General features: G+C 45.4%; 2 protein-coding genes across 4 annotated transcripts in view; both read left to right on the forward strand.

The window, feature by feature from the left end:
- The window catches only part of Pkn (serine/threonine-protein kinase N), a 39,235-nt gene that overhangs the window by 23,404 nt on the left and 3,053 nt on the right, over window positions 1–12,778 (forward strand). The window contains exons 4-15 of one of the 3 annotated variants that reach the window (XM_076766712.1): window positions 1,677–1,780; window positions 2,822–3,029; window positions 3,572–3,726; window positions 9,051–9,302; window positions 9,384–9,534; window positions 9,606–9,693; window positions 9,778–10,133; window positions 10,205–10,443; window positions 11,228–11,395; window positions 11,935–12,252; window positions 12,332–12,483; window positions 12,547–12,766. In XM_076766712.1, coding sequence (XP_076622827.1) covers window positions 1,677–1,780; window positions 2,822–3,029; window positions 3,572–3,726; window positions 9,051–9,302; window positions 9,384–9,534; window positions 9,606–9,693; window positions 9,778–10,133; window positions 10,205–10,443; window positions 11,228–11,395; window positions 11,935–12,252; window positions 12,332–12,483; window positions 12,547–12,766 — 2,411 coding nt within the window. Of the gene's footprint in view, window positions 1–1,676; window positions 1,781–2,036; window positions 2,619–2,821; window positions 3,030–3,571; window positions 3,727–9,050; window positions 9,303–9,383; window positions 9,535–9,605; window positions 9,694–9,777; window positions 10,134–10,204; window positions 10,444–11,227; window positions 11,396–11,934; window positions 12,253–12,331; window positions 12,484–12,546; window positions 12,767–12,778 lie in introns of those variants that run through there. The other 2 variants (XM_076766714.1, XM_076766713.1) reach the window with 2 other exon arrangements.
- On the forward strand, window positions 4,645–9,009 carry LOC143342624 (uncharacterized). Its single transcript, XM_076766716.1, has 2 exons — window positions 4,645–6,974; window positions 7,076–9,009. The coding sequence occupies exons 1-2, from the start codon at window positions 6,123–6,125 to the stop codon at window positions 8,432–8,434; spliced, it is 2,211 nt and encodes a 736-aa protein (XP_076622831.1). The 5' UTR covers window positions 4,645–6,122; the 3' UTR covers window positions 8,435–9,009.

Here is a 12,778-nt window from a genome sequence, read left to right on the forward strand (position 1 = left end):
GATCGCCCTGTACGGGCAATATTGGCGATGAAAAAAAGGTATCAGGGTGTGACCGTTGTATTAAAGTCGCGTATGTTTCGCAAACAGCGTCGATATAATTACGTAAGTGGAATTGATTGATGTTAATTGTTCGTCGGGTTCCGGCTCGCCCGGAAGCTGTACTTACAATTCTGACACTCGGTTCTCGCGATCTATGTACTTTCAGATCGTTGTTTCTGCATACGTACGATCGTAGAAGTTCTATTTGAACACGGTCGTGTTTCTTTAACCGTGTACAGCTTGTTTCGAAATGGGGATAATATTTGCCTACTTTTAATTACTATTTTTAATACGTGCAAAGATAAGAATAATCTGTATTTAATTCTATTTTATTGTAAACATGTGAAATTATTATTTATCTCGTGTGAAACACGTAAAAATTTTATACTCGGCGAGCTGTACGTTTACAACATCGTTCGGTAGCCAGTCTAGCGAAAAGTGGCGATGGGAAATTCGCGCGTAACGGTGTATACGCGAAACAAAGAAGAGCAGCACTCTTTCTACGCTTATATTATACTTGAGGAGTACATTAAACACGTGGGAGACTTTAGACTTGCCTCCGAGATATCTCTAGTGGGTTACAGGAAGTGGGATTCGAGTACTTTACGATTTCACCTATTGGACACTTGAAACTCTCGGATGTAACGAGACGCGATCACACGATCTGACACCCACGCGACTCCAGCCGTATAATTTAAACAATATTCCAAACGTTCAGGTTCTCCTTAATAAATACGTCTTGGAACTTGATTTCATTTTTGCTGTCTACATCGTACTTTCGAACAAACACATATAAATCTTCGAAATTTTTATTCTTGATACGAAATCGACGATAACATTTTTGAGGTTAGGAACGATAAAGCTTAGCATTTCGATAGAAAATATGTCTTGGAACTTAATTTCATTTTCGTAATCGACATCGTACTTTCGAATAAATACATGATATGATATTTTTGAGGTTAGGAACGATAAAGCTTAGCGTTTCGATAGAAAATATGTCTTGGAACGTGATTTATTTTCATAATCGACACTGTACTTTCGAATAAATACATGATACGATATTTTTGAGGTTAGGAACGATAAAACTTAGCATTTCGATAGAAAATGTGGCTTGGAACGTGATTTCATTTTCGTAATTGACATCGTACTTTCGAACAAACACATCTAAATCTTCGAAATTTTTATTCTCAATAAGAAATCAATGGGTTATAACATTTTTGAGGTTAGAAACGATAAAGCTTAGCATTTCGATAGAAAATACGTCTTGGAACTTAATTTCATTTTCGTAATCGACACTGTACTTTCGAATAAATACATGATACGATATTTTTGAGGTTAAGAACGATAAAGCTTAGCATTTCGATAGAAAATACGTCTTGGAACTTAATTTCATTTTCGTAATCGACACTGTACTTTCGAACAAACACATCTAAATCTTCGAAATTTTAGTCTCGATAAAAAAATCGATGGGATATGACATTTTTGAGGTTAGGGACGAAAAAGTTTGGCGTTTCGATAGAAAATGTATTGTACAGATATGATAAAAATACAGCGAAATGGATTTTTGTCGCGATGAAACTATGCTGGACCGTATCAAGGAGGCGGCTTTTTATTTTCAACGCCTATTTTCGTTTCAGACACGCCTCTGTCACCAATGGGGCCGTCGTCGCCGAGTCAGGAGGGTCTATTCACGGATCTCCGTCTTTTGTCCTTGGAGAAGCAGCTCAATATCGAACTCAAGGTAGACATCGTTTATTAAAAAGAAATGCAAACGAAAAAAAAAATAAAAAAAAAAATAAAATCGAAAGGTACACCAGTATAAATCTAAATTTAAATTGTATTTTAAATTTATACAATATTATAATAATTTCACAAATTTCTTGTGTCAAAGTTGTGAGAATTACATCGACGCGAGGTTACCTATTTTTGTGGTTTATAATTTCGTTATTACGCCTCTTTCTGTCTATATGGGTACGTCACAATGTATGGAACGTCGTGTAATAATCGGTCTGCGATTCGCGAGCGATTATTCGAGAGACAGTAACGATTCTTGTTCGCTCTCGCTGTGAGTCAGCCACAGCGAATCGTCGGCATTTTTCTTTCCACTAAAGATAGCTTCCCGTTTCGTCACACGATGATTTAAACTAATCGTAGAGGCAAGGTTTGAACTTGCTTCGCGAGTTCAATCCGCGTGACATCGATCGGAATCGAATCGAACCAGAGTATCGTGTGTCTCGATTAATTATTTCTCAAGCGACTTTTTATCGTACGTATCGAACGTTATCGATCGTAAATTCGAAAAATTTCGATTACAGAAAATCGGTAAAAGTAAACGAGATTTTTCCACGAAGGAATCGATCCTGGCAACGCGCCAGTCCAGGTCGACTAATTGTCGATGCCCGACCTGATCCGTATCGAAGCAAAATCGTGTCTTTTACGTCATATCGCGCGATACGTTACAGTACATAATAGGTTTAGCCGTAGAGCTGGTGAATACTTACAATGTTTCGGAAACGTGCAGTTGCGTATCGAGCTTCGTCGAGAAAGCAGCAAAAATGCCGAAATTTTTCTTCAAAAAGGTGAATTTCAGTTTAAAGTTTGTTGTTACGGTAACAATTTCAGAAAAGTAATTAGAAATCGAGAAACAAAATTATTCTTCGCTTTTCGTTCTGTTAAAAGTAGGAACAAAGTTTCGAGGAGCGAATAAAAGATGAGAACGCGTTCATCCGTTGTTCGTTGAATGAAAATTTCGATTAATTTATGTTTCTGTTCGCGGTTGCAGGTGAAGCAGGGCGCCGAGAACATGATCCAGAGTTTGACCAGCGGAAGGGACAAGAAATTGTTGCAGGAGGCGCAACAAATGTTGGACGATTCTCGCGCCAAAATCGAGTTCCTGCGCATGCGCATTATGAAGGTCCGGCAAGCGCGTCAGCAACAACACGCGCGCGGTGACGCACCGCCGCCAAACGGCGAAACAACTAGCAATAAAGGTACAATTTAACAAAGACGAGCGAAAAGCATTAGAAACGAAACAGTATTTCTACGAATACGGTTCGTGAAAACCTTCGATTCCCTTCCCGAACTCGTCTGGTATCATCCAAATGGATCGGTGCAACGGTCCGCAGAAGATATTATTCAGCACGTGCAAATAGGTTGACGCTCTGACTCGGAAGAACGCGTCTCTTTGACGCTGGGAAAATCCACCGTTATCGTTTTCTCCCCTAACAATTCTTGCACCAGCGACGAGAGGACACCGGCGGTCTCGCGTGACGCGAAAACAATCTCGCTTTCGGTGTAGATGTTAAACGATCGCCAGTCGCGTTTTAACCGAGTCATCGTATCGGGATTCGTGACTCGTCAGCCGTGTCTCTATGTGCTTTCGATTCATTTTCACCGCGAGAGAGACGCGTCGAAATCGATATGAAACGACGTTCCCATCGTCGAGTAAGGTTTTCCATTGTTCGAGAGAGAAAAAAAAAAAATAGATATTGTTTCGAACCGGATCGATAACGTCGTCGATTACTGATTGCAGACAGGTACGAGCCCAGTTTGGAGCTCGCGCTGGAAGAAAGGGTGGAGGAGCTGCGACATCGTTTGCGGATCGAAGCCGCGGTAGTGGAAGGGGCTAAGAACGTGATACGTCTTCTGCAAAGTGCCAAAGTCGCTGATAAGAAGGCCTTAACTGAGGTACGTGGTTATTTTATGTTCGATAGAGTCGGATGCAACAGCTGACGTGTTCGATAATGAAAAGCTTTTGTACGCTTCGGCGAAGATACGACGTCAAAAGGGTACCATTCATACCATATTAATAACAGACACGTATTATGTGCGTGTCGCTGTTTGTATGACATTCTCGGACGCGTCTTTCATGAAATTGATATTCATTGCTACTGTTTTATATCTATAAAATCTCATTCAACCGTAACGCGTGATTCCCTTTGATGGTGAAAGCCATTCTTCGTACCGACATTGGATCGTTGGTGCGGAGGAAATAATGCTAATATGGAAAACGCCACGTTTTTTGGCGAAAATGTTAAATACAAGTGTTTCTTGGTTTCAAGGGTTTCAAGGCAAACACTTCTGTTTTATTCTGGCTTATTGGCAACTTTGATCTTTTTAAATGGAAACCTATACTATTATGTACAGATATTATACACAAATTATCGTTAACGGATAATACGAAAACAATCCACAGCACAATCTTCGTAACGTGTTCTCAAAATGCTCGCCATTTCTAATCTTCCTCGAATTCTACGTTAAAAACGTACGACACAACAATACAATTAACGGAAACCCACTTTGTTACATAACCTAGAAAAAATGCGAGCCTCATCTAGGGTTTGTGGCGTCACTTTCCGTACTCGCCGCCAGAGGGCTACGCTCTTGCCTCTCTCGCAAGCGTTTGACTGACCCTTACGTTCCTATATAACTCCTCGACCGACTATTCAACATCCCGTCGTCTAGAGGCTTGTTAGGAAGCCTCTCCTCTTTTCATTTGTTTCAACGTTTATAAAATATTTACATCGCGTCGGAAAAAGAATGTTTGTGAAAGCTTTCGTGGCCAGGCGAAACGCCCGCGCGGCCATCGAAGTGTGTTAAGTGGAACGGGGGGGGATCGAGCGATCAAAAAATTCATCCACCGGGTGGACAGAATGGATTTTGGCGGCGCGGAGGGTCTCTCGACGTAGACTACGACGTCGAGTCCGAGCGACGCCTGGCGTCCACGCACCGGTTCTCAAAATAGCCACCGGTCTAATCCCCGCTACCCCGTCGTCTTCTATGACGCCTTTTCGGGTCGCGCTTAGTTACCACCTCTTCTCGAGGGGAACTGGCGCGACCCAGTCGCGAGCAACGCGATAAACCAACGACATGTGCGCCAATCAATCGCGAACAGACGGCTCGGGAAACGCGTGTGTCCTTCCGGAGGACATCCCTGGACCCGTCGACGTCCGCCGCGCTCGCGATTAAAATTCGTGCGTCGAGAACTATGGCCTACGAGAAGACTGACTGTGACGCCCCTTTTGGTGTCGAGAGGCAACACCTGTGGATACGCTTTGCACTCGTCTAGAGCACGAAGTTTCTCCTAATCTAATCGTCGCCAGCGATTTCCTTCTTCGCGACAAAGCCATGCACGAAGACGCCGCCAAGGATCGTCGAATTCCAAGACGGGAAGTTGACTGACAGAAATAGAGGGCGCTGCCGTACTGTCGATTCTGCGTTTTCGAGGAAAGATTCCGTTGGAAGGGAACCGGAGGATCACGGGAAAACGTGCATTTATCATTTAGACTGCTCGAACAGTATTATTAATCGTTTGGTCGGTGGGTATCGACGACCGACGTGGGCGAGACGCCGTCCGTCGGTAAAAGCAAACGACGCCTGAGAGTATCATCTGGTTCCAGGTATATTTGGTCCCCCCGACCGTGCGTTGCTCCAAATTTATATTGCGCTAATTATACCCGGCTCCGACGTATGGTTTGTCACCTTACGGGACCGCGAGCGCGCAGGCGACGGTAACGAGACCCGATATACACTTGGAACATATATTCGCTTATGCGGCGCAACGAATGTAAATATTATGAGAAAAGTTATCGGTCTCGATTGAAGAAACGGAAAAAAAAATAAGGCTGGATCACGATGGAGTCCGTGGCGTTCCGTCGCGCGGGTGACTGTTTTACAATTTTAATATCGACGTGATACAAACGATACCAAAACCGCTCGAACGCGGTAACGGCAGTCCGAAAATAGATCGCGGAGACGCAATATCGTAGATTTTCTTCGTCTTTCGCGAGTTCGCGAACCGTGAAATAACTTTTCCTCGGTTGGACCCTCGGTGTCAAACTCTCTCTCTTGCATCGGGTCGGATATCCACTCTAACCTCTCGAAACCTCTGCACGGGGTTCTGCGAACCGAGAGACTGCTATCGTTTTTTCGTCGTGGATACGCTTTCCTCGAATCCATGTGCGAGAGAGCTCGGATTCTCGTCGCAACGAAGCCCGTAAAATGGTGGCCGAATTGGCGTCCGTTGACCGATAACGGTCTGCGGTGGATAACGGCGTGGAGGAGACCGAGGAAAAGGGCTCGACATGTACGGACGCCAGGGGGAACCTGGTAACTCGCAACCACCGCCGTGGTTGGTTCGAGCGGAGGTGACGATCCGCCATAGCACGCCGACCACCACGGAATCCGGACAGACGCCGGCCAGCGTGTCTTCGACGGTCACGGACTCTGGCGGCGTACGCATGATTTATCGATGGAACACCACGGATACGTCCCCGTCTACGGCCCAGGCGTCCTCGATGTCCGTGCCATCAGCGTCGTCCGGGGCGTTCGGTTTCCAACGCGGGAACATACTCTTCACGTCGACGCCGCCGCCCAGACCTAACCCAGGATCGTTCACGATCCCCAGGTCCAGCGCCTCGGGGAACGACGAGTCCTCGTCGTCCAGAGGACGACCAACGGCGAACGTCTCCGACTCCGGCTACACTACAGAATTCTCGCCGCATTCCTACTCGAGTTTACCGTCCCGTCGTCCGTCCCAGCAGTACAATCGTCGTTGCAAGAGCACCTGCAGCATCGTACTCTCGGCCGTGGACGCGGTAGACGGCTCCAAGAAAGACACCGTCGGCAGAACGACCACCAGCGAGCCCACCAAACATTCGTACGATCATTCCTGGCGTCACCATTCGTCCCATCAGCATGTCTTCGCGCGTCATCAGTTCACCACGGTGCCGGAGGATTGCGAGGAAGCCGCCGAAGAGGCCTCCAACCGCTTCGTTGGCAAGGACAAGGTTGGATCGACCACCATTAGCAAGGACGCCTCGTCGCAGACTACGGATATCGAGTCCCGGGAGTCATCGTCGGTGTTTAGCAAGAACAGGGTCAGGAGGAAGGCTGCCACCGGTCTCTACCACTTCGACGAGCAGAAGAAGAAAAAGGTTAGTACTTCCTAATTAGATTCTTAAAATGAACGAAAGAAAATAACCAACGCGAGTCCCACGCAAAATGCTAGATAACGAGAACCTCCGTTTCCTTGTAGCAAGAGAGTGTATCGCCGACAGCGTCCGAGGCCACCACCAGCGTGGGACTTGCGGCCGAATCGGAGAAGTCCGACTCCTCCGCGAAGGACGACAGCGCGAAACGCAAGTCCCGTACGGTGCACATCGACGTGTATTGCACGGGCACCGAGGACGACGACGAGAACACCGACACGTCGAGCGACAACGAGCGCGACACCCCGTTGACGGTGTTCGAGAACCCGGACGTGAGGGTGGTACACACCCAGGTGCCAGGCGACGTTCTGCCGCGCGGATTTCAGGACGACAAAGCGTTCCTGAAGCGTACGACGGAGTCGCGTTGCGACAGCTTCAGGAACGCGCCGATGAGAATGCCCTCGTTGGCCAGCTCGAAGGGCTACGACAGCGACGACGTCCTCAGCTCGCTGTATCCGTCGCAGTTCAGCTCTTACAGCGCGCTCAGGGACCTGGATTACTCGGCACCCTGGTCGGCGGCGTCGTCGAACGCTGGTATACCGTTCGATTACGACTCGACGGTGGCCACTTCGTCGAAAGACACTCTCTCGGACATCGAGTCGCTGACACCTAACGTCAGACGGGACCTGACATCCTGCGACAGCTTCGAGTACGCGAGCTCCAGCGATCGCGAGAGGATAAGGAAGATGGAGGAGATCTGGGCGAAGACCGAGTCGGAGGGCAGCAAGAGCTGGCGGTCGCCGCAGATAGAACGCAGATGCATGTTAAGGGACAGGAAGATGAGAGAGTATCTGGAGAAACACGAGGTGGGTTGGTCGTCGGCCGACAGCGGCGAGGACACCGACGAGAGCGGCACCATAGGTTGGAGTTTCGTGTCCAGCGAGGAGAGCCAGCGAATGGCCAAGAGAGCCTCGATCGTCAGACGGTCCAGCAAAAGCATCCAGGAGTCCGTGGAGAGGCACCTGACTGACGTGAAGGAGAACGAGCCTCCGCAGAGAAGCTCAGAGGCGGATAGATCTGGTTCCGCGTCCAAGAGCGACCGTATCTTCCATCCGCAAGCTCTGCGAGATCAGATCGGGCCGTTTGGCTCGAAGAGCCCGTCTCCGCTTCCCTCGAAAGTACCCTCGCGAGTTACCTCCCCGTTCATGACGCCCCAAGGTGAAAGAACCGACCACATTGTAAAGGCCTCGATTTTCGGTGCTGTGGTGAATGCGTTTCGCAAACCCGGACACCACATAGGGCCCGCCAAGAATCCCTCGTGTTCGTGCGAGCATTGTCGAAGACACTTCGAAGAATTGAACTCGCGCGAGCATGGCCCCATGAGCGAGTTCGAGAGGCAAACGGGCTTCTGGTTGCGCGACCAGAAGAAAATCGTTCGTCCTGTACCGGGCAATTGTAAATCGTGAGATCTCGTATCCCGCTGACGTGTTGTTACAGCTTCTTTTTAACCCCTGCGACACGATATAAAATTTTACAATTTTATATCAGTATTTTTGTAATTTCATTGTACGAACTTCTGGTACCGCTGTGAACTTGGATTCGCGAAAAAGTCGATTCGAAATGGGTTGCCCTTATATTCCACTATTTATCATTTTACTCTGAAGATGATAGCAAAGTATTAGAGACACCGTCGGGTCGAAGGGGTTTGAGCACTGTAGTATTTCCTGCATTATAGGGGAATTGCATTAGAAATAATTATTATCGCACAAGGTTGTGTTGTATGATGCCGTAACGCGTGTGTTTAAATTATATTTATTGATCATGATACTGTATTCCATACTCGTAGTTTTCTTTTTCTATTTCCGACCGGTTACCAAATTCGCCGAAACATTCTGCTGACTATCGAGCATTTATTTAAGCTAGCAGGTACACACTACTATTACTATTTATGCTGTTCATGCCGTTAATAAATATTGATTACATTAGTAGTGGCATTTCATTCTCTCTCTCTCACCTGTGTTCACTTTTGAACCCGTCCATGTACTATGTATTTGTCTATATTAATTTTCTCCGTTAATTTAGGCTCAGGCGAGTCTCGCAGAATCAAGTAGGAAACTGAACTTGTTGAGATTATCCCTTGAACTTAGAAGACAGGAGTTGCCACCCGACAGTGGTACAGCCGCTCAATTGAAGAGAGAATTAGCCAGCGTGCAATCGGCTAGCCCAGTCCCCGTGACTTACACGTCGTTGCAACCGTTTCGTGGTCCCTTGGAAGGCAGAGCCACCGTGCCTGCTTCGGTATCAAGATGTGCAGCTGTTACTGGACAATTGGAGGTAAAATACTATTTGCATAGGGCGATCGGATGAGTTTCCATGCGACGGAATTTCGTTTCAAGCGTCTAGTTTCGATTACAGGTTAGGTTAATGGGATGCCAAGACTTGGCGGAAGAAATACCCGGGCGTACGAGACGAGAGCACCCGGCAAGTCCAGATTTACGTAGTTTTGTTAAAGGGGTTACGGGACGTAGTTCGAGCAAGTCGTACAGCGTCAAGGACGAAACAAGCAGTAAGTGTTTCGTTACAGGTATTATATCTCGATAATCTTAACGACATTAATGATCTTTGGGTTTATTTCAGATGATATTATGGCAGTTATTAAATTGGACAACCAAACGGTAGCACAAACAAGTTGGCGACCGTGTTCCCAGCAGGCTTGGGATCAAAGGTACATTTTTATTACATACGTGTTGTCGTAAGAGGTATATACACCCAGATCTTATTTTACGCGAACGGTGTGTCGTTTTCGTAGGTTTTCCATCGAACTAGATAAATCGAGGGAACTTGAAATAGGCATTTATTGGAAAGATTGGAGGTCCCTTTGTGCTGTGAAGTTTCTGCGTTTAGAAGAGTTCATCGACGACGTGAGACACGGAATGGCGCTTCAGTTAGAGCCGCAGGGCCTCCTTTTCGCCGAGATCAAATTCCTCAATCCTATGATTTCGAGGAAACCGAAACTGCAACGTCAACGCAAGATTTTCAAGCAACAAGTGAAGAACTTCCCGAGAGCCAATCAAATGAACATCAACGTCGCCACTTGGGGTAGACTCCTGAAACGATCGGCCCCTTCGTTGCATAATACAAGAAATTCGGAAAGCCCGCCATCAGGTATCTATATATTCTCTGTTGTATCGATAATAAATTAGTATACGAACGTAATGCTAGTTTTTATGTTCTAGGACCGCAACCATTGCAGCTAGTTTTCGATACCTCGTTGGAAGACAAACCCGAGACACCCGGTGAATTGCCTGATCCGGATAAAGGAGGTTTGGGAGGAGCAAGACCTTTAGGACTATCCGCTTCGAGTAGTAGTCCGACACTGCCGCGTCCACCGGAACATCCTCCACCCCCACCACCCACAGTCACAAAGAAGCTTTCATTGCCAGCACCGCCACCGCCGCCAAAATTAGATCAAGAAGTAAGTCGTGTCGAATTTAGAATATTTTCTACTATATTTTTTTACTAGCAAGGCAATTACGATTACCGTTCAAAATTATTCGGCGAAAGACAATAATTTCAAACAAAGATATCTTATACCTTTTAGCGATTTTTTTCAATTACCCATCTTATCGCAAAAGTATTAAAAAGTTTCCTAGTATTTTCTGTTACTCGAAAGGTTTAGGGTTATTGGTACACTGGTTATGGGTAAAAATTATGTAGAACACATGCATACAGTATATTATTATATCCGATTTGATATTCCATAGAGTGTCTAACGTCTGTATATAGTAATATGTATTTTGACAAGGCATGTTAGTACATATTATATACTTTTTAACTGCGCAAGGTACATTAGCAATTTACACTTACTGCTTCGAAAAGTACTACGAGTATAACTATTTTTATAGGTACGTTGGAAACTTTTAAAATGCTATTCATAAAGCGCAGCGAACCGCTAGATGCTTAAATGCGTACAAACTTTTATTTACATTTTACCGTTCAGTTATCGCAATTTTTCATTCTGTTGGCTTTTTTTTTATGCATTATGCTGTTCTCATAAAACTCAGTGTAAATGTAAATACGTTGCACTGCGCAACACGTTCTGTCGACGTAATTGCAACAAACTCCCTTCGGTTTTTAAAGATCTACTTTGCTGAAGTACTGTCCGTTCGTAATAGTTATTATGTTCAACCCGGTACGCAACAGTTGAAAGTATACTGCAACTTAAAGTAGTTTCTGAAGATAAGCAGATAGTAATGTAGTTACAGAGTGCATTAAGGGAGTTTGATTTCCTGCACAACGAGGAAAAGGGGGGGTCTCAGGGCGCAAATTTGAGGCCTCTCGTTACAGAGCCTCGTCCCGTGCTGATTGCACCACCCTCTTCACGCACACCCTCGCCCCAACCCGTCATCGAGTTTCCTGAAGATGAGGTAGATACCTCCTTTACACGCAGCTCTAATTCTTTATTTATTTTACTCCTTTTATTACTCACACATTCAAAATAAAATCGCTCTACTATAACCCGTTCTATCGAAATAACAAACTGTTGCTAATATTTCCTTTTTTTTTTTATATAATTTTAATAGGTTTTAGTAAACAGCATGTTATCTAAATTTGTGCATGTACCTGTGTGTGTATTTTGTACAAAAGCTTTTATTACTGTACTTGTACATGTTTTGTGTAATGTCACACGTTCGTCTTGCTTCTAATCTCGCAAACATTTCATGAGAAAGCAGCTGTAGGTACCCTTCTAACAATTACCACGAATAAACTTTGTCTATCGAGTACACTAACAACGTACGTATTATATTAAAATTTAGTGTTCCTATATTGTAACTACGGCTAACGCATATCTACATCGAATAACAACACTTAATACTATCAATTAATCCTTAAACAATTAATGTTAGCGTAGTTGTTGCACCGGGATAAACGTGTTATTCTAAGACGTATGGTTTGACGATTGTAGGTCGTGTACGAAATTCCAACTAAGCCTTCCCAATACAGAGACAGCGCCTACGAGTCCAGAAGGCACTCTCAACTCACCGGAATGACCATAGATAATTTCAGGCTACTGTCGGTTCTTGGCCGCGGTCATTTCGGTAAAGTGATTCTGTCGCAGTACAGAAACACAGGCGAATATTTCGCGATCAAAGCGCTGAAGAAGGGGGACATAATAGCAAGAGACGAAGTGGAGTCGTTGCTTTCGGAGAAAAGAATATTCGAAGTGGCCAACGCTACGCGTCATCCTTTCCTTGTAAATCTCTTTGCTTGTTTTCAAACCGAGGTACGTATTTGTTTCAGTCGCGTTTAAAACGCGCGATTCTGTTCGAAGCATCTGAAAATAAAAGCTTTGTTCCTCGCAGGCACACGTGTGTTTCGTAATGGAGTACGCAGCCGGCGGTGATCTTATGATGCACATACACGCGGACGTTTTTGGAGAACCGCGAGCCGTATTTTACTCCGCCTGCGTCGTATTAGGGTTGCAATATTTGCACGAAAGTCGAATCATCTACAGGTAAGCGTAAAATATAGTTTTGCATCGATCCCATAACATTGACGAAACGATTAAAATTTTCAGAGATTTGAAATTAGACAATTTATTATTGGACACGGAGGGTTACGTGAAGATCGCTGATTTTGGTTTGTGTAAAGAGGGAATGGGATACGGAGATAGAACGGGAACGTTCTGTGGGACGCCAGAATTCTTGGCACCCGAAGTTCTCACTGAAACCTCGTACACGCGGGCTGTAGATTGGTGGGGTCTTGGAGTATTAATATTTGAAATGCTTGTCGGTGAGGTAAGTTCACTA

Source organism: Colletes latitarsis, chromosome 6, assembly GCF_051014445.1.
Source record: "Colletes latitarsis isolate SP2378_abdomen chromosome 6, iyColLati1, whole genome shotgun sequence".
In the NCBI taxonomy this organism is placed as follows: domain Eukaryota; kingdom Metazoa; phylum Arthropoda; class Insecta; order Hymenoptera; family Colletidae; genus Colletes; species Colletes latitarsis.